A 26047-nucleotide genomic window follows, 5' to 3' on the forward strand; every position below is an offset into this window, starting at 1 on the left:
AACTTTTTAAGCTTTTTGTTTGAATCCATTTAAGAAATGTGAAACAGCAGTTGTAGTAAGTGTTATCTTGCCCCACCACACATATTTCAGTCAAATGATTTATAGATAATTGCCAAGCTTTGCATGCTTTACTTAATTGGAGAAGTAAATGTCAAATTAAGACATTAATTACATTGATGCATTTATAAGGTAATGAGGTTTTATGGCCATTTTTATTGGCACTTCATTGTTATAATTTTTATTATTAGGTGACCATACATCAGGACCCACACCCCACACTTATTATACCACTTCACATATAAAAATATGATACTTATCATGGATACGAAGACACTAGGTGTCCAGAACCTAAACACAGTATATACAGTACATTGATTCAGTTTTATTTAAATTAAATTCAATTAAATTTTGTCATTAGTTTGTTAATAGTAAACAATAAACCAAACCATTTAAGGCAGTCTTGGAAAAATCTGGGTCTAGACCACTCATCAGTCAAAAAGCAAAAGTGGTGGGAACAAACTGTATATGATTCGTAAGAAACAAACGCTCAAAAGAAAGGAAGCAGGCCTACAAAAAAAAAGCCCATCCTTTTTTGCTATGAGTTATATGATTTGTACAAACTGATAGCATAGCCATTTTTGTTTTGTTTTTCAACAAAAAAGTTATAATTCATAAAAAAGTGTAGTATTATTTATTGGGTTGTATTTAATGTTAATGCTACAGCAAACTTGGGGTTTTGGCCAAAACCACTTGACATTGACCAGGAAAAAGCGGTTGATAAAAATTAAATGTTTTCTAGTAAAACAAAAGGATAATTTAAAGTGGAGTATAAAAAAGCACTACTAATGTTCTGTTCTTTACTTTCATCTTGCCTAGATTACACACAGGCACATTACTGCACCAGTTTGATGCAGGAATTTATTTAGAAATGAGAAAGTGTGTGTGTGTGTGTGTGTGTGTGTGTGTGTGTGCGTGTGTGTGTATGTGTGTGTGTGTGTGTGTGTGTGTGTGTGTGTGTGTGCGCGCAGGTTTGCTTTAATATAGAGAGGATTACTCTTATCAGGCAGGGCTAAATGGAGGGTCCTGAAATGCTAATGCATGCTCACACTGATTTCTGTGAGCAAGGGTTATCTCTCCACCTGAGAATAGCAAGCCACACATGCACATACTCACACAAAGTCTATTTTTAAAGAAATTATATCATTATTAAAATTTTAAACACATTTGGAACATTATTGCTCTATGTTAAATTTATTAAGATCTTTATGCAAACTGATAATAAAATGGTAGGTGTTATGAGCTGCAGCCTTTCTATGATAATAAACTGAACCCTTTGCCCCCCCCCCCCCCCCCCCACACACACACACACACATTTTCCAACTTCTCTTCTCTCCTCTATAATCTCCTGTTTTCTGCTATTGACATAAGTTTGATTCTGTTCAACAAACTTCCTAATGAAGCAATTTTCAACTGATTTATTTGAAGCTTTATATAAAGCACCTTAATGATGATGTCTATCACCTAGTGTTTGTACCATTTAAATTAAAACAGAAGTTGATTGGGCATTCTGTATCTACTTATCTACAATCTAATGAAAAATGTGTTAATGTGACCCACCAGTACTTTAGCTTCTTGTGTCATGCTAACATTAGGAGTTTAACTCTGGATTTAATGTAAGGCAGTCTGGCATGGTAAATCACTTGTGACCTATCACATCTCATGCATTTGCGTTAAGTAAATCAGTAATAGGATAACGCATGTATGAAACCACGGACTTATTTTTGCCAACTGCCCATCAATCCAGCTGTTGGAAAGCTGGCACTAGACTCCAAGTTATGAATCAGACCTTAATAGCATCCTTTGGCTTACTGTTTTTTTTCAAGGTTACTTTGGTTTTTCTATGCCAACATTCAATCCTTCCCTCCTTGTCAGAAAGTTCTTCTCTTAAGACTTAAAAAAAAAAAAAAAAACAGTTCCACTGGGTGTGAGTCAACATAGTGGCACACTTTTTAAATGTATTTATTTTTGCTTTAGTTTAAACATGCAACACTATGACCCTCATCAGAATAATGAGATGGAGGATTAAATTAACCGAGTTTGGTCAGGACTAATAAAAGTGTTAACAGATTATGTGAAATGATTTAACTGCATTATTTTCGTGTGACACAGTTTTGCAAGGCGCTCGGGTGGCACAGCGGTGTATTATACTAGCTCACCAATGCAGAGATCCAGGTTTGCATCTCAGCATTTCTATCAGCCAGCCAGATGTGTTGGGTGTGTCTGAGGGTGGGATAGCCGAAGCTCTGCAATGGATTGGCACCCTGTCCAGGGTATTTTTGCCTTGCTTCCAGTGTTTCCGTCGAGACCCTGACCAGGATAAAGCAGTTGATGAAAATTAAATGAAATGAAAAACAAAATTAACAATTTAATGACACCATTTGTTACTTTTATAATATAATATAATTTATAAAATGCAATTATACAGTAAAATTATTTTTAGGCACTATTAAGAATTCAGACACATTTTTCCATTCCACATTTGTCTACATTAAGGAACAATTTGCTTTATATAGTGTTTTGAATAAATTTTGGCTCATTCTATTTGGTTTAGGTAAAAATCTTCAGTTTTCCTAGTAACAAGGATCCCTTTTGATAAGTCTGTAAGTGTTGTTCTAGCTGTTTTTAGATTGCACAGCAACTCTTCATGAATGACTGGTGGCTTCTCTGGATTATCTCTTACCTTCCTTAATATTAGTCTCAGATCACAGTGATTTAGGTGTACACAACTATGAAGGCTATAGTAAATATATGGGTTAATACTAGAACAGTACTAAAATTAGGACTATAACCAATGTCCTCTCTATATCTTGTTTAGATGCTCTGAACACCAGGAACAGGCAGGTGATCTGTACCACGCTGAAGGTCTTGCAGCACCTTGTGGTGTCAGGTGAGATGGTAGGAGTAGCTCTGGTGCCATACTACAGACAGATTCTCCCCATCCTCAACATCTTCAAGAACGTGAACAGTAAGTACAACACAGCATAACACACTACACAACTACAGATAACATATCACACCTTACAATCACAGCACTAGCAAATCATATGATAAGACCCAGCACAATAACGCTTAATACACTATACAACACAGTATGGTATAATTCCAGCAAAGCAAACAAGACTCATCCAGCACAACTAGCATATTACGGCTTAACATGGGTAAAGCATATAATACAATACAACAGTACAACATAACACAATGACAGCTTACCATATAACTTAGCACAGCACACAAAAGTACAGCAGACTTAGGAAAAGTCTAAACAGGCATGTATTAAAAGTGTGTATTTTGGTTAAAGTTTTATTACTTTTGAAATTGCACAAAAATTCAAATAAATGCATGAAAGGCAGACATGAAATCGTAAGTGCACACACAATTCTCATTTAGCTTTTGTTTACTCACAGTTTTGGTCGTCCTTTTACATTAGTATTAGTTGAAAGCAGAACAATGCATAAACAATATTAGCTGAAACTCCTTCCCCCAGTATGTGTGTGTGCGTGTGTGTGTGTGTGTAATAGAATTTACAAGTCTTTGTTCTTATGCTGTGATAAATGTAATTTGTAATTTAATGCAGCAACAGCTTTTATAAAAAGGATCTGCATGCAACAGTGCTGTAAATAACACCATACACAATCACATTTTCACAGCCATGTAAATTTATACACACACACACTGACCAGATGATATTGAGGTGGTAGACTATTATCAGCACTGCAAGACACTAAACAGCTAATTACATTTCAAACTTACTGGTGTCTTTATTGGGAACACACCCCGTTAGCACTGGTTGTAGTGCACAGTTAGAGACGAGAGCTATTTACTTTTTTTATGCACAATGTTAATCTTCCTCTAGTCTTTCGTCAGTGGAAACTTTTTGATTACAGGATGCTGTTGGTTTTATATTTTTTGGTTGGAGCTTTAATTCCCTCCCAGCATTAACAGTAATGTCTAGTTTACACTACACGATTATTGCCCTGATTTTTGCTCGCCGACTGGTCTGCGCTAGATTTGCTGGCTCGGGACCAACTCGGCGATCGAAACTCGGCTCTCAATCGCTATGTGTGAACTACTTAACAACTCGATCTGAGCCGGTAATTCGTGTAGTGTGAACTTGGCGTAAGGTGTTTAAAAATCTCAACAACACTAGCTGCGGTGCCTGTTACACTCATAATAGTGTAGCAACTACAACACAACACCATGTTAATACTATGTTAGTGTCATTGCAGTGCTAAGAATGGCCCACCACCCAAATAACATTGAGTCAGTGGGGGTCCTATGGGGGACACTTTTGATTAATAAATGGGGTACAGGAGGGAGACAGAGTAAGTGCATCTGTATGGTGAGTGTAGCTTTTCAAATAAAGAATAAATGTACAAATCAGATAGGTGTACCTGATAGTGTTTGGCCATATATGTTTCTTAAATGTAATACACTGTTTTGGCACTCAGGTGGCTCAGCAGTAAAATATGCAAGCCTAACACCACTGAATATCTCAGGTATAGAATAAAGTTCTACTTCTCATTTGTCAGGGTGTAGTTGATTCTGTGCAGGTGCTCAGCTCCAGCAGAGCACTCTGTCTTTTCTTCTTAATAACCCCTACATAAACTCTTCAGTTACTGTGATGAATCTTAAACAATATATTATTAATCAATAAATAGATTTTTTCCCAATGATCTGCTGTGAAATATTTGCATGACTTAGCCGAGCCTTTGCCTTGTGTACCCTCCTTGTGTACCCTTGTGTACCCTCCTGAGAAGTGGTTGCCTTGTGTACCTTCTTTGTGTACCCTCCTGAGAAGTGGTTAAAGACTGCTACTTGTCCTTTAAAACAACTACAACTACTATTTAGCTTTTCTGTATTTGTGCGAACGTAGCTGTTCTGTCTCTTAGTAAGCAAAGCTTTGTATTTTCCTCCTCCAAATGTGTCTGCCTGATCGTTTTTTGCATTTTAGAATGCCATGCACTGCCCTGTCAGAAACTTTAAGTTTAGCCATAGTTTACTGCTATGAAAGACCGTCATTGCTTAGCAGCATTCTCAGCCATATTTCCCACTGTCACTGCTAATCAGTATGAAGCATTCTGTCACGTGGGAAGAAGGGAGGACTCACACGCAGAGATAAATTTTAAATTATAAATTGTTTATTAATAACAAACAGAAAAGTAAACAGAGAAAATAAAAAGGCAAACCAAAAAACCGATCGGAACCTCCGACGGAAGCCGCTGAAGCAGCGAACCCAAAAATGACAAAAGGGAAAAAAAAAGGAAAAGAGCGGACGCGAACCCCGGTCTCTAAGGCGAGAGCCGGGAGCGTTAACACCACGCCAATCTGGCGCGGGTAACGAAAGGCGCGTTAGCGCTGAAAGCGCTACGGTGAGCAGGTGCGGGAGAAAACCTCCGGCGACGACTAGCCCCAGCGCAGCGGTCGGCTAACGTAGGTATCGATCAGCGAGCGATCAGCTTACGGTCGCAGTAGCTGAAGCAGGCCGATCTGAAAAAGAGAAAAACAAGTAAGTTCAGTTAGGCAAGCTCAAACATGCGGATTCGAACCGGGGTTGCTGGCGCTCCAACCGAGTGCCTTACGGAGTCGCCACCCAGCGGTTGTGGAATCCAATGAATAGTTTCAATAAGTGCAATACAGCGGAGCACTGAACCAGCGCCGTATCACGGCGTGCATGCAACCGCTAATGCTAAATGCTAATAGAGTCAAACAAACAGCAGTACGAGGACTGCACGGCGTCGCACCATGCTATTTCTAAGAGAGGAGAAAGGAACACTGACTACCTCGACCTTACGGTCTACACACCCGGATGGCCTTATGCCACCAGGGGATACCACCTAAGGCTACAAAAATGAGCGTGGACGAGCTGCCACCAGAGAGCGAAAACAAACAAAAAGTGCGACACCCGCTGCTGCACGGAGCTGGCTTAAATAGCCAGCCCCACAGCTGCGGGTGATCAGCCCTAATGAGCCACCTACCACTTAAGGCCTTGTTTTCTGAGCTCTGTAACATCTGTTTCGCTGGGAACCCGGGGCACGTTCACCAGCTACTACAGACCTCGTTATAGAACCCCCTCCTCTAGGGACAGCTCCTGAGGTCCCAAGACCCGCAGCTCGGTTCCGTCGGAACTCGCGGATCAGTTCAGGGTCCAGGATCTGGCGAGCCGGTACCCATTCCTCAGGGCCGTAACCTTCCCAATCCACCAGGTATTGGGTGCTACCCTGAACCTTCCTGCTATCAAGCAACTGATGGACAGTGAAGGCAGGGGCACCCTGGATGATACGAGGGGCGGGAGGTTGGGGAGGGGGTAAAACTCCCCCGCACATAAATGGTCGGAGATGGGAGACATGGAAGGTTGGATGCACTTTCATGCGGGGAGGAAGCTCCAACCTATATGTCACCGGGTTAATCCGCCTTACCACCTTGAACGGGCCAATGTACTTGGGTGCCAGCTTATGTGGGACACCTCGAACGGGGAGATCCCTCGTTGAAACAAGTACCCGTTGGCCTGGCCGGAAGGTAAGAGCCGGCTGCCGCCTGCGGTCAGCTTTGCGCTTCACAGAGCGCTGGGTGGCCACAAGTGCCTGCCTAGCTTTGCGCCAGGCGGCGCGGCAGCGACGGACATGAAGCTGTACAGACGGGACCGCTACCTGCTGCTCCTGCTCAGGAAAGAGCGGCGGAGGGTACCCGAACTGAGCTTCAAACGGTGACATGCCAATCGCCGAATGATGCAGGGTGTTGTGAGCAAACTCTGCCCACATCAACTTATCCGACCACGTGGTCGGATTCCCTGCCGTCAGGCACCTGAGCATCTTGCTCAGATCCTGGATAAGCCTCTCCGACTGCCCATTCGACTCCGGGTGGTAACCGGAGGATAAGCTGGCCTTAGCGCCCATAAGTTGGCAAAAGGCCCGCCAGCACTGGCTCACAAACTGTGGACCCCGATCAGACACAATGTCTGACGGGACCCCATGTGCTCTCACCACATGATTCAGAATGATCTGCGCAGTGCCCATGGCGGATGGTAGCTTGGGCAGCGGAATAAAGAGGCAAGACTTGGTAAACCGGTCGACAATTACCAATACCGCCGTGAACCCTCTGGACTTTGGCAAGCCTGTCACGAAGTCCAGGGAGATGTGGGACCACGGTCTAGCAGGTATTGGCAACGGATGAAGAAGGCCCCTCGGGCGTTCTCTGGGGCTCTTGTTCAGAGCACACACAGAGCAGGCACGGACAAAGTCGCGTACCTCATTCTCCATCCCCGGCCACCAAAATCTTCGGCACAACACAACCAGGGACTTAGTCACGCCTGGGTGCGCCGCAAACGGGGAAGCATGAGCCCACTCGAAGACCTGACGCCGTACGGATGAAGGTACGTACAGTCTGTCAGGAGGTCCCCCACCGGGGTCGGGTTCAGCCCGTTGGGCATCCCGAATGACCTTTGATATGCCCCATGTGATTGGGGCCGCTATCTGGGTCGAGGGGATCACGGGATCAGGTCCGGTCTCCGACCTAGTCGGTTCCCACTGTCTAGACAGGGCATCCGGCTTAACGTTTTTGGATCCCGGTCTGTACGACAGTGTGAAGTGGAACCTTCCGAAAAATAGGGACCACCGGGCCTGACGAGAGTTCATCCTCTTTACTTGCTGGATGAACGACAGATTCTTGTGATCCGTCCAGACAAGAAAAGGATGTTTGGCCCCCTCGAGCCAGTGTCGCCACTCCTCTAATGCCAATTTAATGGCCAAGAGTTCCCTGTCTCCAACCGGGTAATTCCGCTCGGCTGGAGTCAGGCGGTGCGAGAAGAAGGCACACGGACGCAGCTTCTTCCCTGGCCCCACTCTCTGGGACAGAACCGCCCCGACCCCGACCTCAGAGGCATCTACTTCGACAACGAAGGGTTCCTCTGGGTCTGGCAACTGCAAAACAGGTGCAGTGGTCAAGAGAGATTTCAGTCTATCGAAGGCTTGTTGGGCCTGCACCGACCACTTGAAAGAGCCCTTCCCTGTAAGGGCCGTTAACGGAGCAGCGACAGAGCTGAAGTTCTTAATAAAACGCCGAAAAAAGTTAGCAAAGCCCAAAAACCTTTGCAGTTGGCGTAAAGAACTCGGAGTTGGCCACTTCTCCACAGCAGATACTTTAGCCGTGTCCATGCGCAGGGTGCCCTTGGAAACCACAAACCCCAAGAACGAGACTGTGGGGGAGTGAAAGACAGACTTCTCCAGCTTGACAAACAAATGGTTGTCGAGCAAGAGCTGGAGAACTCGTCGGACATGCCCTATGTGCTCGTCGATGGACCGACTAAAGATAAGAATGTCGTCTAAGTATACATAGACGAATTTACCAAGAGTCTCCCGCAAGACCTCATTGATAAATCTCTGGAAGACTGCGGGGGCATTCATTAACCCAAATGGCATCACTAGATACTCATAGTGGCCAGTGGGCGTAATGAACGCAGTCTTCCATTCATCCCCCTGCCGGATCCGGATCAAATTGTACGCGCTGCGTAAGTCGAGCTTTGTAAAAATAGACGCTCGCTGAAGGGCTTCGAAAGCCGTGGCCATCAGCGGCAGCGGGTACCGATCCTTGATCGTTATGGCATTAAGACCGCGGTAGTCGACACAGGGGCGCAGGGTGCCATCCTTCTTGCTCACAAAAAAGAACCCTGCCCCAGCTGGGGAGGATGAAGGACGGATGAACCCCTGTTTAAGGGCCTCGCGCACATACTCCTCCATAGCGACCTTCTCTGGACCAGAGAGCGAGAAAAGGCGCCCCCTAGGGGGAGTAGTGCCAGGCAACAAATTAATGGCGCAATCGAACGGTCTGTGGGGGGGCAAGTCCTGCGCCCGGGACTTGCTAAAAACCTCCCGTAAATCGTGGTACACAGGAGGAACTGTAGCCAACTCCGGAATCTCCATTTTGGGTACTGGCGGGTCGGGATTCGTGTCAGCTAGCAGCAAGCACGAATCCCGGCACCATGTTCCCCAGATGAAGATCGAGCCGGTGGCCCAGTCGATCTGGGGGTTGTGTCTTTGCAGCCATGAGTGACCCAAGACCACCTGGAGGTGAGGAACGTGAGTCACTAGAAAGGTGATCCGTTCCTTGTGGTCATCTAGACGCAACGTCAAGGGTTGCGTCCGATGGGTCACCGGGCTGCCCGCTACGGCTCGACCATCCACCGCATGGACCGAGACCGGCTTGGTTAGCGGTTGGACCTCTATCCCCAGCCTGCGTACCAGATTGATGTCTATAAAGCTCTCCACCGCCCCCGAATCTACACAAGCCCTAAGGTTTGTGCACCCTGAACCCCAAGACAACCGGGCCGATAGGAACAGGCCCTGAGTAGGGATGTTAATAGGGCCCTCTCTCGTCTCCCTGGCACGAGAGCGGCCTAGTTGTTTAACGGCTGTCTGGTCCGGGAAGATGAGCCCGATGTTGGGCGGGCTTCGGGTCTCGACAACCCGAGTTGCATGGGTTCGGGCTCCGGTTCGGGTGGAGAGGCAGTGGGAGTGGCTTGTGCGCGAACGAACGGAGGACAGGTACTCCGTTCTCGCGCACGCTGGCGAAGGCGAGTGTCAACGGATATCGCCAGCGTGTAAAAAGCCTTAAGAGTAGTAGGTGGGTCCCTAGTGGCTAGCTCGTCCTTAATCTTACCTGCGAGACCACGATGAAAAATGGCGGTAAGCACCCCCTCGCCCCAACCACACTCTGCAGCTAGCGTTCGGAACTCAACAACAAAGTCGGCCACCGATCGACTGCCTTGGGTGAGCTCGAGCAGGCGTGGACCTGCCTCACGGCCCCCCGAAGGGTGAAAGAAAGTCTCCTTGAGGGCCTCCTTGAACGCACTTTCGGAGGAGCATTCGGGGGCGTTTTGCTCCCAGAGAGCAGTAGCCCATTCTAAAGCTTTCCCGGAAAGCAAGGAGACGATGTAGGCGACTTTTGAACGCTCAGTGGGGTGGGGGTGTCGCGGACTCCAGACTCCCCAGAGTGGGTTACGGGATTAGGGGTGGGCGGATGCCGGGTAAGTACAGCTACCCGTTGAGCCAGCTCATTGAGGGCCACCTCATGCCTGCCCAACGCCACTCCTTGGTGGCGTAAGACGTCCGCGAGTGGTTGGGGCTCTGCTGAGTCCATAACTGGTCGCACCTTTCTGTCACGTGGGAAGAAGGGAGGACTCACACGCAGAGATAAATTTTTAATTATAAATTGTTTATTAATAACAAACAGAAAAGTAAACAGAAAATAAAAAGGCAAACCAAAAAACCGATCGGAACCTCCGACGGAAGCCGCTGAAGCAGCGAACCCAAAAATGCCAAAAGGGAAAAAAAAAGGAAAAGAGCGGACGCGAACCCCGGTCTCTAAGGCGAGAGCCGGGAGCGTTAACACCACGCCAATCTGGCGCGGGTAACGAAAGGCGCGTTAGCGCTGAAAGCGCTACGGTGAGCAGGTGCGGGAGAAAACCTCCGGCGACGACTAGCCCCAGCGCAGCGGTCGGCTAACGTAGGTATCGATCAGCGAGCGATCAGCTTACGGTCGCAGTAGCTGAAACACCCCGATCTGAAAAAGAGAAAAACAAGTAAGTTCAGTTAGGCAAGCTCAAACATGCGGATTCGAACCGGGGTTGCTGGCGCTCCAACCGAGTGCCTTACGGAGTCGCCACCCAGCGGTTGTGGAATCCAGTGAATAGTTTCAATAAGTGCAATACAGCGGAGCACTGAACCAGCGCCGTATCACGGCGTACATGCAACCGCTAATGCTAAATGCTAATAGAGTCAAACAAACAGCAGTACGAGGACTGCACGGCGTCGCACCACGCTATTTCTAAGAGAGGAGAGAGGAACACTGACTACCTCGACCTTACGGTCTACACACCCGGATGGCCTTATGCCACCAGGGGATACCACCTAAGGCTACAAAAATGAGCGTGGATGAGCTGCCACCAGAGAGCGAAAACAAACAAAAGGTGCGACACCCGCTGCTGCACGGAGCTGGCTTAAATAGCCAGCCCCACAGCTGCGGGTGATCAGCCCTAATGAGCCACCTACCACTTAAGGCCTTGTTTTCTGAGCTCTGTAAGATCTGTTTCGCTGGGAACCCGGGGCACGTTCACCAGCTACTACAGACCTCGTTATACTTTCTACTAAAACCTACAGCGCATTCAGATTTAAATTATGTAAATAATGGCTGCAAATGTATTAATTTTAACTATCTACTGAAATTTAGTGTCAGGTTGTTGCATTAGCATGCACTTCAGTGAAAAGGACATGATGTAAGGAAATCTGACCTTTTGTACAAATAAATTTGTCAATTTTACAAATATGCTTACTTTCTGTTGAGTAGTGCCAAATACTCTAAATTCAGAAAAATTCTTCTAATGATTCAGTTTTTCACTCAAATTGTTACACTAATTATATTCTTTCTTTTAATTGAATACATACACTGATCAGCCATAACATTAAAACAATCTCCTTGTTTCTACACTCACTGTCCATGTTATCAGCTCCACTTATCATACAGAAGCACTTTGTAGTTCTACAATTACTGACTGTAGTCCATCTGTTTCTCTATATACTTTTTTAACCTGCTTTTTTCTGTTCTTCAGTGGTCAGGACCCCCCCACAGGACCACCACAGGGCAGGTATTATTTGAGTGGTGGGTCATTCTCAGCACTGCAGTGACAATGACATGGTGGTGGTGTGTTATTGTGTGTTGTGCTTGTATGAGTGGATAAGACACAGCAGCGCTGCTGGAGTTTTTAAATACCGTGTCCACTCACTGTCCACTCTTTTAGACACTCCTACCTGGTTGGTCCACCTTGTAGATGTAAAGTCAGAGACGATCGCTCATCTATTGCTGCTGTTTGAGTTGGTCATCTTCTAGACCTTCATCAGTGGTCACAGGCTGCTACCCTGCGCTGCTTAACACAACACACACTAACACACCACCATCATGTTAGTGTAACTGCTGTGCTGAGAATGACCCACCACCCAAATAATACCTGCTCTGTAGTGGTCCTGTGAGGGTCCTGACCATTGAAGAACAGAGTAAAAGGAGGTTAAAAAAGTATGTAGAGAGACAGATGGACTACAGTCAGTAACTTGTAGAACTACAAAGTGCTTCTATATGGTAAGTGGAGCTGATAAAATGGATGGTGAGTGTAGAAACAAGGAGATGGTTTTAATGTTATGGCTGATCTGTGTATGTATTAAAGATAAAGGTAAAACAGAAGCTTTTTTACTAGTCTGACTTTTGGTAGCCCACTGTGCATGAATTAAGTTTGATCTAATTGTAGTATTTAATATTTAGTTAAATAAAATTTACTTTTAGATTTAGTTAACTATAGTAATGAGCCTCACACACAAACATGTAGTCTGCTGGGTCTCATCTATCAGGGGACATTCATCTGCATACACATACTGCACATGGCTCACGGGTACAGTGTTGTATGTGTGTGTGTGTGTGCTTTCCTGTTTTTGTGCTGTCCCCTTTTCATTGATCTCAATCAGCTAAGGTAAGAGGCACCTAATACAACCTTCCTTATCTACATTTACATTTACATTTACATTTTCAGCATTTAGCAGACGCTTTTATCCAAAGCGACTTACACAATGAGCAATTGAGGGTTAAGGGCCTTGCTCAGGGACCCAACAGTGGCAACTTGGTGGTGGCGGGGCTTGAACCGGCAACCTTCTGTTTACTAGTCCAGTACCTTAACCACTGAGCTATCACTGGCTTATCTATGTGGAAGGAATGTTGCCAACAGTGATGAAAACTCACAAGCACGCACACGCACACACACACACACACACACACACACACACACACACACACACACACACACACACACACACACACACACACACACACACATTCCCTAATACATATTCTATTTGATTTATTATTGTTTGTCCAATTACTGGCAGGAAGTTTAATGCATAATTTCTTCCAGTTGTTAACAACCACAACAGGTGTTGCTGGAAGTGGTTGTCAGGTCAGGTCCCTCTTTTTCCTGCCATCTATTGACCATGTTTTTGCCATGTAACATGATGATGTATTATGGATTTTCATGCCTTTGCTTTAGGCAGATTGGTCCTTCAGTTCCAGTGCACATTTTAAGCGCAAATGGTGGCCACTCAAAACAGCAGTTTGTCGCATTTTTTCGCCTTTGTACATTAAGCCCTCATTCTTTCTGTCTCTTTCTCACACACACACACACACACACACACACACACACACACACACACACACACACAACCACACACACACATGCTCTATAGCCAGCACTTATTTGTTTTACTTGGACTTGGTTAGGATTGATGTGTGCTTATACCTTGTGAGCAGGCATTTCTTAGTTTCCAGCTGAGTAGCACCTTCAGTTTAAATATCAAACTTACACAGATGCCCCACACCCTCTCCTACAGATACAGCCAACCATGTTTGTATAGGTGCCTGGCTTGTTGATAGCACAGCTAAGATTTGAACTAGTGAACCACTGCTCCATCAGAGTGCCCACATTATGTATTTACAGTGCCTTGCAAAAGTATTCAGCCCCCTTGAACTTTTCAACCTTTTGCCACATTTCAGGCTTCAAACATAACAATATGAAATTTTAATTTTTTGTGAAGAATCAACAACAAGTGGGACACAATCGTGAAGTGGAACGAAATTTATTGGATATTTTAAACTTTTTTTAGAAATAAAAAACTGAAAAGTGGGGCGTGCAATATTATTCAGCCCCCTTGCGTTAATACTTTGTAGCGCCACCTTTTGCTGCGATTACAGCTGCAAGTCGCTTGGGGTATGTCTCTATCAGTTTTGCACATCGAGAGACAGAAATTTTTGCCCATTCTTCCTTGCAAAACAGCTCGAGCTCAGTGAGGTTGGATGGAGAGCGTTTGTGAACAGCAGTTTTCAGCTCTTTCCACAGATTCTCGATGGGATTCAGGTCTGGACTTTGACTTGGCCATTCTAACACCTGGATACGTTTATTTGTGAACCATTCCATTGTAGATTTTGCTTTATGTTTTGGATCATTGTCTTGTTGGAAGATAAATCTCCGTCCCAGTCTCAGGTCTTTTGCAGACTGCAACAGGTTTTCTTCCAGAATGGTCCTGTATTTGGCTCCATCCATCTTCCCATCAATTTTAACCATCTTCCCTGTCCCTGCTGAAGAAAAGCAGGCCCAAACCATGATGCTGCCACCACCATGTTTGACAGTGGGGATGGTGTGTTCAGGGTGATGAGCTGTGTTGCTTTTACGCCAAACATAACGTTTTGCATTGTGGCCAAAAAGTTCGATTTTGGTTTCATCTGACCAGAGCACCTTCTTCCACATGTTTGGTGTGTCTCCCAGGTGACTTTTTATAGATATCTTTGAGAAATGGCTTTCTTCTTGCCACTCTTCCATAAAGGCCAGATTTGTGCAGTGTACGACTGATTGTGTCCTATGGACAGAGTCTCCCACCTCAGCTGTAGATCTCTGCAGTTCATTCAGAGTGATCATGGGCCTCTTGGCTGCATCTCTGATCAGTCTTCTCCTTGTTTGAGCTGAAAGTTTAGAGGGACGGCCGGGTCTTGGTAGATTTGCAGTGGTCTGATACTCCTTCCATTCCAATATGATCGCTTGCACAGTGCTCCTTGAGATGTTTAAAGCTTGGGAAATCTTTTTGTATCCAAATCCGGCTTTAAACTTCTCCACAACAGTATCTCGGACCTGCCTGGTGTGTTCCTTGGTCTTCATGATGCTCTCTGCGCTTTAAACAGAACTCTGAGACTGTCACAGAGCAGGTGCATTTATACGGAGACTTGATTACACACAGGTGGATTCTATTTATCATAATCAGTCATTTAGGTCAACATTGGATCATTCAGAGATCCTCACTGAACTTCTGGAGTGAGTTTGCTGCACTGAAAGTAAAGGGGCTGAATAATATTGCACGCCCCACTTTTTAGTTTTTTATTTCTAAAAAAAGTTTAAAATATCCAATAAATTTCGTTCCACTTCACGATTGTGTCCCACTTGTTGTTGATTCTTCACAAAAAATTACAATTTCATATCGTTATGTTTGAAGCCTGAAATGTGGCAAAAGGTTGAAAAGTTCAAGGGGGCTGAATACTTTTGCAAGGCACTGTAAATTAATTAGACACTCAGTTGTCTTGAGGTTTTTAGTTTTTAATTCATCACTCAAATTGCTTTAAAACCAAATGACTGTTTCTCTTGTCTGGTCTTATGGGAACGGCTGGCGAGGCAGTTAATAACACAACAGTTTCTTCCAACATTACATACACTATGTAAAAAAGGTTTCAGACTTCTTACTGCGTGTTTGGTAGTTATCTGGGACAAATATGTAAATATGGTAGGCTTTTGGGGCATGATGTCTTAATCCTCTTTGACTCTAATTCCATTTTGCTCTTCATATTTCCATTTTGCTTCTCGTAGTCGAACCACTTGACCTTCCTGTCTGTGTTTCTCTTCCCCTCCCGCTCTCTCTCCAAGCAATTGAAAGCTATTGTAATTGTCATAATGGGGTAATTCATTAGTGCTCATAATTAATTCTGCTTTCAGAGAGATTACAGCAGGCTGTAATTGATTCATCAGGAAATTTCATGTCATGGTGTAGCATTCACTCTGGCCTCAGTTCACACAGGAACACAGCAATCACACACTGAATTCACAGTGCAGTTGTGACCTTAAATGACAGTGAGAGACACTGTGCACATCATCACTCAAACTACCACACTAGTGAGCAAAAACATTAAGACAACCCCCCAAAGTGAGCATGTCAATGCCTATTTACCTAACAATCATTATATTGGGCATATACTGGGATTTAGGGCAGCCTAGTGGTTTCAATAATCATAAGATAAGATAGCCTTTTATTATCCCATGGGGGGGGAATTTGCAGTGTTACAACAACTTTCAAGAATATAAAAATAAAAACAATACAAAGTGTTTACACATATTTACACATATATTAAAAAGTAGAAAAGTAAGAATATGTAAAAAAAATGTCTTTTTAAGAAAAGTGTAGAGCAGGGGCTCTACAATAGCTGGGAGTAAATCTTTAAGTAAACGAGTTGGAACAGGATCGAGTATACACGATGATGACTTCGATGATTTAATCAACACAGTTAGTTCATTTTGGGAGATTGGATTAAAGGAATTTAGTTGGATTAACTCGTTACTATTATCACCAATGCTGCTCGGAGTGAGTCCATACTTAACATTGGCAAGTGACACACTCTGACTCTGAAGTCGTATTTTTTCTATCTTGTCATTAAAGAATTTTAAAAAATCATCACTGGTACAGTCAGGCGGTATATTAGATTCAGTTTCATTGATGTTTTTAGTTAATTTGGACACTGTCTCAAAAAGGAATCTAGGATTGTTTTTATTTTTCTCTATTAGGGATGAATAATATACAGATTTAGCTTTTATAAGTGCATGTTTATACTCAGTTAGAGCATCTTTCCAAGCAATCTTATACACCTCCAGTGTAGTGTGACGCCACTTACGTTCTAATTTCCGTGCTGCTTGTTTAAGTGCGCATGTGTGGTCATTGTACCATGGAGCAAGTTTTTTCTCCCTAATCAGTTTAGTTTTGAGTGGGGCTACGTTATCTAAGGTTGTGCGCAGTACGGTCTCTAGGTTTTGAGTTGCCTGATCTAGTTCTTTAGGTTCTGATGCTGATATATTTGGTAATTCTGGTAGGCAGTTTATGAACGCTGCTGCAGTTGCAGATGTAATAGTGCGCTTACATTTAAAACGATTTGGTTGCTGTATATTATTGGACAGGGACACTTCATATATTAGTAGGGAGTGATCAGAGATTAAGTCATTCTGTGGTATAATTTCCAGGTTGTCTATGTTTATACCATAAGTAAGTATTAAATCTAAGGTATGTTTACAGCGGTGAGTGGGTCCTGTTACATTTTGGGTGATGCCTAAGGATTCTAAAATAGAATCAAACGCAATTTTGAGTGGATTACACTTATCCTCATAATGAATATTAAAGTCACCAACAATTAGAGCTTTCTTAGTTGATAAGACTAATTTAGAAAGAAAATCGGCAAATTCGTTAAGAAATTCTGAGTAAGGACCAGGGGGTCGATAAACAGTAACCAGTTTAAACATACTATTTTTATCAGATGAACATTTATTGGTTATGTCAGAGATAAGAACTTCAAACGAGTTTGTTATGGGAGTTGATTTTACAGTAAGACCTATGTCTTTATCATAAATTGCGGCTATTCCTCCACCACGACCGCTAAGACGTGGCTTATGTTCATAACTGTAACCCGGAGGAGATGCTTCATTTAAACCTAGATACTCATCAGGTCTAGCCCAGGTCTCGGTTAAACACAGGGCACTAAGACAATTATCTGTAATTATTTCATTTACAATTACTGTTTTGCATGCAAGTGACCTGATGTTTAGAAGTCCTAACTTTAGTTTAACTTTACTAGGGTTTTCATGATGCTCATTTAGATTAATTTTAATTAAGTTATTATGACATACTTTTTGATTTTGTTTTGGCTTACACCTGCCACGGTAAACAGACACAGTCTCAATGGTTTGTGACCTAAGGATTCCGGGTGACGTCCGATGGCGACTCGCAGACAGTCGGTTAGGCCTGTTAGTCTGCTGCCTGGTCTTGGCTCTGGATAGTCATTTAACACTATCTGCCGCTACACTAACGCGGTGGTAAAGCCTGTCACCTATGCTGCAAGAAATGCGAGCAGCACCCTCCCACGTGGGGTGGACACCATCCCGCTTCAAAAGACCAGGCCTTCCCTCAAAGGTGGACCAGTTATCTACAAAATCGATGCAGTTTTCTGAGCACCATTTAGACATCCAGCGGTTCAGCGACAACAACCTGCTGTAGGTTTCGCCACTGGGTCGAATCGGTAAGGGGCCAGAGCACACTACTGCCTCAGACATCGACCTAGCTAACTCACACACCTCTTTAACATTACTCTTAGTAACCTCAGACTGCCGTAAACGAACATCATTAGTGCCGACGTGGATAACAATCTTCGAAAATCTACGATTAGCATTAGCCAGCACTTTCAGGTTTGCTCTGATGTCAGGCGCCCTGGCCCCCGGAATACAAGTGACTATGGTTGCTGGTGTCTCTATGGGGGTTGCAATACGCACGTGTCGGAGCTGAGAATCTCCTATAACCAGAGCACTTACATTAACAGGCTGCTCAGCGGGTGGCTCACTGAGTGGGGAAAACCTGTTGGACACGTGCAACTGAGATGGTCGGTGCTTTTCCCTACGACTATGTCGCCGAGACGTCACCCAGTCGCCCCGCTGTGAGGGCTCTAATGCCGGAGTCTGGGGTTCTGTACCTGAACTGCTGGCATTCGGGACTGCTACAGCTGAATCTAAGCCCTCACTAGTAGTAGTCTGTTCTAACGCCCGAATGCGCCCTTCTAACACTGAGATCTTCTCCGTTAGACTAACCACTAATCTACACTTATCACATGTAAAGTTATCACTAAACACGGAGAAGGAATAACTGAACATATTACACTCAGAACATGGATATAATGCTCCTGCTGGGGCCATAGTAACAAAGAAATGTACTTAGCTTTACAAGATGAGTTGGAGATGATGTTTATGTTGGATTCACCGGCGCTTCTGCTGGTAGTCACAGAAGAACGGCTTTAATTCCGGATGAAACAGGCGATGATGAGCTGGAATACAAAAACCACCAACCAAAGCAACACAAATGCGCTTCGTTCGGACAAAAGCGGCTGTAATTCTAAAGGAAAACGGTGTTATGCACTGGTGTACAAAACAAATAAACGCGCTTCCTACGAACAGAAACGGTTATAACTCCCCACAAAACAGAGGTGTTTTAAGAGCTGAAATACAGAACACAACCAAACACAAACGCGCTTCGTGCGGACCGAAAACGGTTTTAATTCTGGATAATTATGATGTTTATGCGCTGAAGTACAAAAACAAACAAAACCGGCTTCGTTCGGATGCCGGTAGCAGAAGTTTCCTAGTTTCCAACACAGCACGAATTTACGTTAGTAAACACAAGCGCTTTTTTACGATAAACAAAATAAAACTAAATCAACAACACACGGAAGATTAACGTATAAATTATATGTTTAAAACATACGTATATAAAAAGTTATTTAGCTAAAGGCTACAAACAAACAACTAGGCTAGCGTCTCAGCGTGCGTACCACCTGTCGCTAAAGGAGCTGCCCAGTGCTGCCACAGTCTCATGCAGTGCGTGATCGGTGTTCTCCATTAAGGATGAAAGCTTGGCCATCATCCTTCTCTCCCCCACTGCCTCCACTGAGTCCAGGGTGCAGCCCAGGACAGAACCCGCCGTTCTGATCAGTTTGTCCAGTTTCTTCCTGTCTGCTGTTGTCATGCTGCTACCCCAGCAGATAACATCATAGAAAATGGCTGATGCCACCACCGAGTCATAAAAAGAGTTGAAAAGGGCCCCCTGAATTCCAAAAGAACGGAGCCTCCTCAACAAATAGAGTCTGCTTTGGCCCTTCTTGTACAAGGCCTGTGTATTGTCCGACCAGTCCAGTTTATTGTTAAGGCGAACACCCAGGTACCTATAAGAGTTAATGATCTCGATATTCCGTCCCTGGATGCTCACCGGTTTCAGTGGATGTGGTTTAGTCCTTCGAAAGTCCACCACCAGCTCTTTTGTCTTGCTGGTGTTGATGTCGAGGTAATCAACCCCAGAAGGTTGCCAGTTCAAGCCGCACCACTGCCAGGTTGCAGCTGTTGGGCCCTTGAGCATGGCCCTTAACCCTCATTTGCTCAGACAATATACTGTCACAGTACTGTAAGTTGCTTTGGATAAAAGCATCTGCTAAATGCCGAAAATGAAAATGTGAATTTAAGAGAGAGACCCTATTAAAATGTATGGTCCATCATGAAGCGGAAAATCAGACAATGGCGACCATGGACTCTCTAGCAGCTGAAGTCCTGTATCAGGCAAACATGGACAAAAATTCCACTTGCAAAACTACAACCATTAGTGTCCTTAATTCCTAAACTATTTTCTTGCAATTTTGTCAGTTAATTAGAGGTTCAAGATAATGAACAAATCAGCGATTCTTGTGTTATTGCATTTTACCAACTGTCTTTTTGGAAACAACTATATGAATATATGGAATATGTATGCACACATTCTGAACTTCAGGTTCCACCTACAAATATTTACCCATATTCACTAGCTCTGCAGGTGGGCAGCATTTACAGTACTGAATACTACTTTTATTTTGATTATATTTACCCAGTTGTATCTCTCCTAATTAAGAAGGGCCTTACCTATCACACCCCCTTCCCCACACCATGTGCAGTTGCCAACCACTCCCTATTGCTTTGCCAGAAAGAGGTACAGATGAGAAAATCTAAACTCAGATCTCAGCAGTTGGTGGACTAGTACATTTAGAACATAAAATTAGTATCTGGCAAAAATTTGTATCTGGTTTTGTTTTTCATTCTGTAAAAAATCTTACTGCTTTTTTTGGATTCTGAAGTAGTTTTCTCCATGTGTTGTACAGGGTACTAATTAGCATGTCACATTATGACAGTACAGTGAGTTTTTTTCCCCACAATTATTGAGGTGTTAATAGTTAATATCAGATTTCTTGTGTTAGTTTAGTTTTACATAGGTAATGTTTTAAGAAAATGTATTCCCCTCTTCCCCACATTAGCCAATTATGTCTGTGGTCAATAGTGCCACTATGATTCGAACCTTGGATCCCCACATCTCAGCAGTAGTGGGCTAGCATACTTTACCATTGTGCCACCCTAGCACCCCATACATTGCCTTTTTGTTTACAAGGTAAAAATTGCATATATATATTTTTTTTTTAACTAGCCACAATAATTAAGCACCTGTTGTTTTAAATCAGTTGAGTACTTCCCTGGCCCCAAGAGATGTAAAGTTGTGCAGTTTATGTGTTTATTTATTTTTCTTTATCTACTTATTTATTATTTTACAAAAACATAAATGACTAAGATAAGAAGGTTGGATAACAAGGCTGTAATCACAATACACATATAAATGCTCAAAATGGTGATTCAGATTTAAAGAAATTCAATGAAGTGAGCTCAGCAGGTTAATCAGGTGCATGGATTTCTTTCAAACTGAGAATATGTGGAAAAGCCCTCGTGTGACACGGCATCCTAAACCACACACAGGGTATTAAATAGTGTTATAAATAGTTTTTTTGTTAAATTATTACATTTAAACAGTAGATCAAGTCAGTGGTGGACATGTAGGAAGCCAATAAACTGTTCATCACATCTGTGCCTATTTGTATTTTTTGCCCACCAGCAAGAACTAATGTGAACTTGATCTTACTAAGGAGCAATTAACTATGTCAATCAATTTATAGACAAAGTTTAATTGCTTGCAGTTATTTTATTATTCTATGTATGTAAAACATTTATTGACCCACCTAGCATGGTCTTCTGTGTTGTTATTGCTACAGCTTTTTATCTAAAAGTCTAAACATCTGCAATATACAAAAGAATAAGTATTGAATCCTCGACCCTAAGAGTAGGTCAGCGCATCATCTGGCTTTTACTTCCCTGTCTCCATCCCACTGCTAACACAAAAACCCAATGTGACTATAACCTTTCACTACAGACGAGGGTCATGCTGTGTCAGTGTATGTGGTTGGGGTGGAAATAAGAGATAGGATGTGAAGGGAAAAAACAAGACAGAGAGAAACGAGAATGAAAGTCTGATTTAGGGATCAATGGCTGTGTCGCTGACTCAGTTGGCTTGTCAGATAAATAATTCAGGGAGGTGTCCGTGTAACTCGTGTAACACCTCGACCTCGGGTCGTCCCTCTGTGAGTGTGGGAGAAAGAGATTGCTTTGTGTGATATATTCACACAGAATTTAGCTGACTGAGGGAGTCACAATGAATGTAGCGTACTTCAAGTGTCACGTTGTTATGTGTGTATATGCTAACACAAGATCTTGTAACATCTTTGAGAAAACATCTTTGTAGTGAATTAGGGCAAAAGTGAGCACAGGCTTTTTCTGAAGGCTTATAGTTCTGCCTCTGTCCAGAGGAGTAATTTATAGTGTAGCTTTATTAATTTATAGTGGTGTTAATGCTATACACCAGGGATGGAATAGCAGGGCCTTACTCAATTAATCAGTTGTTAACCCCATTAACACTTAAAACCTATTTAAATGATACGGCTTCATGTCATTTACATTTAATTGCTTGTATTTAATAGGTAGAATCCTTTCAAATGCATCAGCCTCTAACTACTGTATGTAACTGCGTCGGAGTTAACAAGGTGCAATTCTTAACAATTTTAACATGCTAAACACAGATGTGACCATGAAAATGTATTGACTCTTGTTTTGAAGATACTCCAATGAACGTTGTATTAAATCTATGTATTAAGTCCAAATCTATGTATTTGTTTTCAGCACCTCCAAATTATTAAAATCTGGCTACTTTTATTTCAGAAGCACGACGTTCATAAAAAATTTGCTGTCCACTGAAATGCTCACTGCAGATTCACTGAAGTGATTCCTCATTATAAACGTATTACTGGGCTACTGGTAGCACTTTCATTCACTTCATACATAATACTTTAAATATGCAGACAATTTTTCTTCTCATTCTGTTCAGTAATTTTACATGACAAGATGGACAATATGTAACTCTGAGATATTTAAGGACAGGGCAGTCAGGCTTATATGTTATTAAATGAGGTGTAGAGACAGTCTCAGTAATATACATTCTGTGTGAATCAACATAATTAAAATCTACCATTCGCTACAAGAGCAAAAAGTATTAAAAATCTTCATGAAGTTAGTTCATTCATTTATTTTCATGTTTTACAACTGCTTTATTGTGGTCAGGGTCACGATGGGTCCTGTTTGCCAGAAATTGCAGTAACACACGCCAGACAGGATGCTAATCCATTTCAGGGTGTCAGCCACCCTCCCTCAGACCTACCCAATCATGTCTGTATGTAAACACCCTATCAACCCATAGCACCGCTGGGGATTTGAACCCTAGCTATCAGTGTAATGTACCAGTGCACCATCCCATCTCCCTAAAGTTAAAAATTTATGCTAAATAAAGCATTATTAACAACTTGAAAAACAGTGGGTAAGTTGGCTTTTAATTATTAATCGCAAAATTGGCACAGTTTCATAACCATCTTATTATTATTTTTTTTTTTTTGCTGGTTGTCCTTTCTGACACAACTCTCCTAGTCTATCTGGGCAAAAGATTGGCACTGAGAGCACACTGAAAAGTGCACTTCCCAATGGCTAGGCTGTTTTTGACTATGATTGAAGCAGCAGTGGGCTAACATACTTTACCGTATGCTTTACCCTAGTGCCCTATACATTGTTGTTTTGTTTACAAGGTAAAAATTGCATATATTTTTTTTTGTATTGAAAACTAGCCACAATAATTAAGTACATGTGTTTATAATTTAGTAGATTAGTTCCTAATCCTCTGCAAATTTAAGGTAGTGCAGTTTATGTGTCTATTTATTTATTATTTATTTATTTATTTTACAAAAACATAAATGACTATTTTAAGATATAAAGGCCACATTACAAAGCCATAATGACTATATACATATTTAAATATGCTCAAAATGTCCCCTCAACATACTGATGTAAAATGATGAATAAACATTTTCACCTCACTAGCTTTGCATAATGTTAGGATCCGTCAATGTTATCATCAGTTGTTGATATGGCAGGAAAATTTTCGAATGGCAGGAACCCCCCCTTCCCAAATGTTTAATTCATGGGCACAGCCTTGGATTATAATAAATGCTATGTATGTTGTCTCTTTTCTCTCTTCCAAAACGTGGCCAAAAGTCCCATTTTAAAGTTGACTAGCCCTTTATTGTAACCAGCATTTATTTTAATGTGGTTTGCTCACTGGTGCATGATCCATCAGACGGTATGGGAAGATGAGATGTTTAACTGCCGTACATTTAGTACTTTACTGGAGTGAGAAGTGCAGAAGTATGTAGACAATGCAGAAGTATGTAGACAATGCAGCTAATAATCAAATTTAAGTTCTGAAATATACAGGGGTTGGACAAAAAAACTGAAACACCTGTCATTTTAGTGTGGGAGGTTTCATGGCTAAATTGGACCAGTCTGGTGGCCAATCTTCATTAATTGCACATTGCACCAGTAAGAGCAGAGTGTGAAGGTTCAATTAGCAGGGTAAGAGCACAGTTTTGCTCAAAATATTGCAATGCACACAACATTATGGGTGACATACCAGAGTTCAAAAGAGGACAAATTGTTGGTGCACGTCTTGCTGGCGCATCTGTGACCAAGACAGCAAGTCTTTGTGATGTATCAAGAGCCACGGTATCCAGGGTAATGTCAGCATACCACCAAGAAGGACAAACCACATCCAACAGGATTAACTGTGGACACAAGAGGAAGCTGTCTGAAAGGGATGTTCGGGTGCTAACCCGGATTGTATCCAAAAAACATAAAACCATGGCTGCTCAAATCACGGCAGAATTAAATGTGCACCTCAACTCTCCTGTTTCCACCAGAACTGTCCGTCGGGAGCTCCACAGGGTCAATATACACGGCCGGGCTGCTATAGCCAAACCTTTGGTCACTCGTGCCAATGCCAAACGTCGGTTTCAATGGTGCAAGGAGCGCAAATCTTGGGCTGTGGACAATGTGAAACATGTATTGTTCTCTGATGAGTCCACCTTTACTGTTTTCCCCACATCCGGGAGAGTTACGGTGTGGAGAAGCCCCAAAGAAGCGTACCACCCAGACTGTTGCATGCCCAGAGTGAAGCATGGGGGTGGATCAGTGATGGTTTGGGCTGCCATATCATGGCATTCCCTTGGCCCAATACTTGTGCTAGATGGGCGCGTCACTGCCAAGGACTACCGAACCATTCTGGAGGACCATGTGCATCCAATGGCGGTGCCGTGTATCAGAATGACAATGCACCAATACACACAGCAAGACTGGTGAAAGATTGGTTTGATGAACATGAAAGTGAAGTTGAACATCTCCCATGGCCTGCACAGTCACCAGATCTAAATATTATTGAGCCACTTTGGGGTGTTTTGGAGAAGCGAGTCAGGAAACGTTTTCCTCCACCAGCATCACGTAGTGACCTGGCCACTATCCTGCAAGAAGAATGGCTTAAAATCCCTCTGACCACTGTGCAGGACTTGTATATGTCATTTCCAAGATGAATTGATGCTGTATTGGCCGCAAAAGGAGGCCCTACACCATACTAATAAATTATTGTGGTCTAAAACCAGGTGTTTCAGTTATTTTGTCCAACCCCTGTATATTCCAGTTCTTTTGTATGTGTAATTTGTTCTATGCTGCTGTGAACCTGAATGCAGTGGTTAGAAGAAGACATGAGATAAGGTTTGTTCATAGTTCCACTGTGCAGATTTTTATTTTACAGTGGTGTAAAATAGCAGTGATTTTAAAAAAGCAAATAAAGCACAAAATCATTATAATAACTTTTATTTCCATAAATGCAAATGCACTGAAAATACTAGACTTTCAATTCTAAATCAAAACATTAACAAAATTTAGCAAAATTTAGTTTGTGTTAATACTTTATAGAAAGTTAAGAAAAATTAATATTAGGCTGTTCAAAAAAATAGCAGTTTAAAAAAATCTATTATCTATAAACTGAAAAAAATGTTTGAGGTTTTACTTTACTTTAAATTACTGAACTAATATATAATGGCATAACAATTATTTCCGAGATCTGTGTTGAATGGAGTCGAACAACTTCTGGCACCTCTGAACAGGTATTCCAGTCCAGGATGATTAGACTACATTCCACAGTTCTTCTGCAATTTTGGGTTTTGCCTCAAAAAAACTCACTTCAGATATCAGCCCACAAGTTCTCTATGGGATTGAAGTCAGGGGATTGGGCTGGCCACTCTATTACCTCAATCTTGTTTGTCTGTAACCAAGATGTTT

The 26047-nt window shown here is 42.8% G+C and overlaps 1 protein-coding gene across 1 annotated transcript in view; it reads left to right on the forward strand.

The window, feature by feature from the left end:
• Positions 1-26047, forward strand: part of pacrg (PARK2 co-regulated) — a 219649-nt gene that overhangs the window by 110294 nt on the left and 83308 nt on the right. Inside the window, exon 4 of the mRNA XM_063007556.1 lies at positions 2876-3025. Coding sequence (XP_062863626.1) covers positions 2876-3025 — 150 coding nt within the window. The remainder of the gene's footprint in view (positions 1-2875; positions 3026-26047) is intronic.

The sequence above is a fragment of the Trichomycterus rosablanca genome, chromosome 13 (assembly GCF_030014385.1).
Source record: "Trichomycterus rosablanca isolate fTriRos1 chromosome 13, fTriRos1.hap1, whole genome shotgun sequence".
Lineage (NCBI taxonomy): Eukaryota > Metazoa > Chordata > Actinopteri > Siluriformes > Trichomycteridae > Trichomycterus > Trichomycterus rosablanca.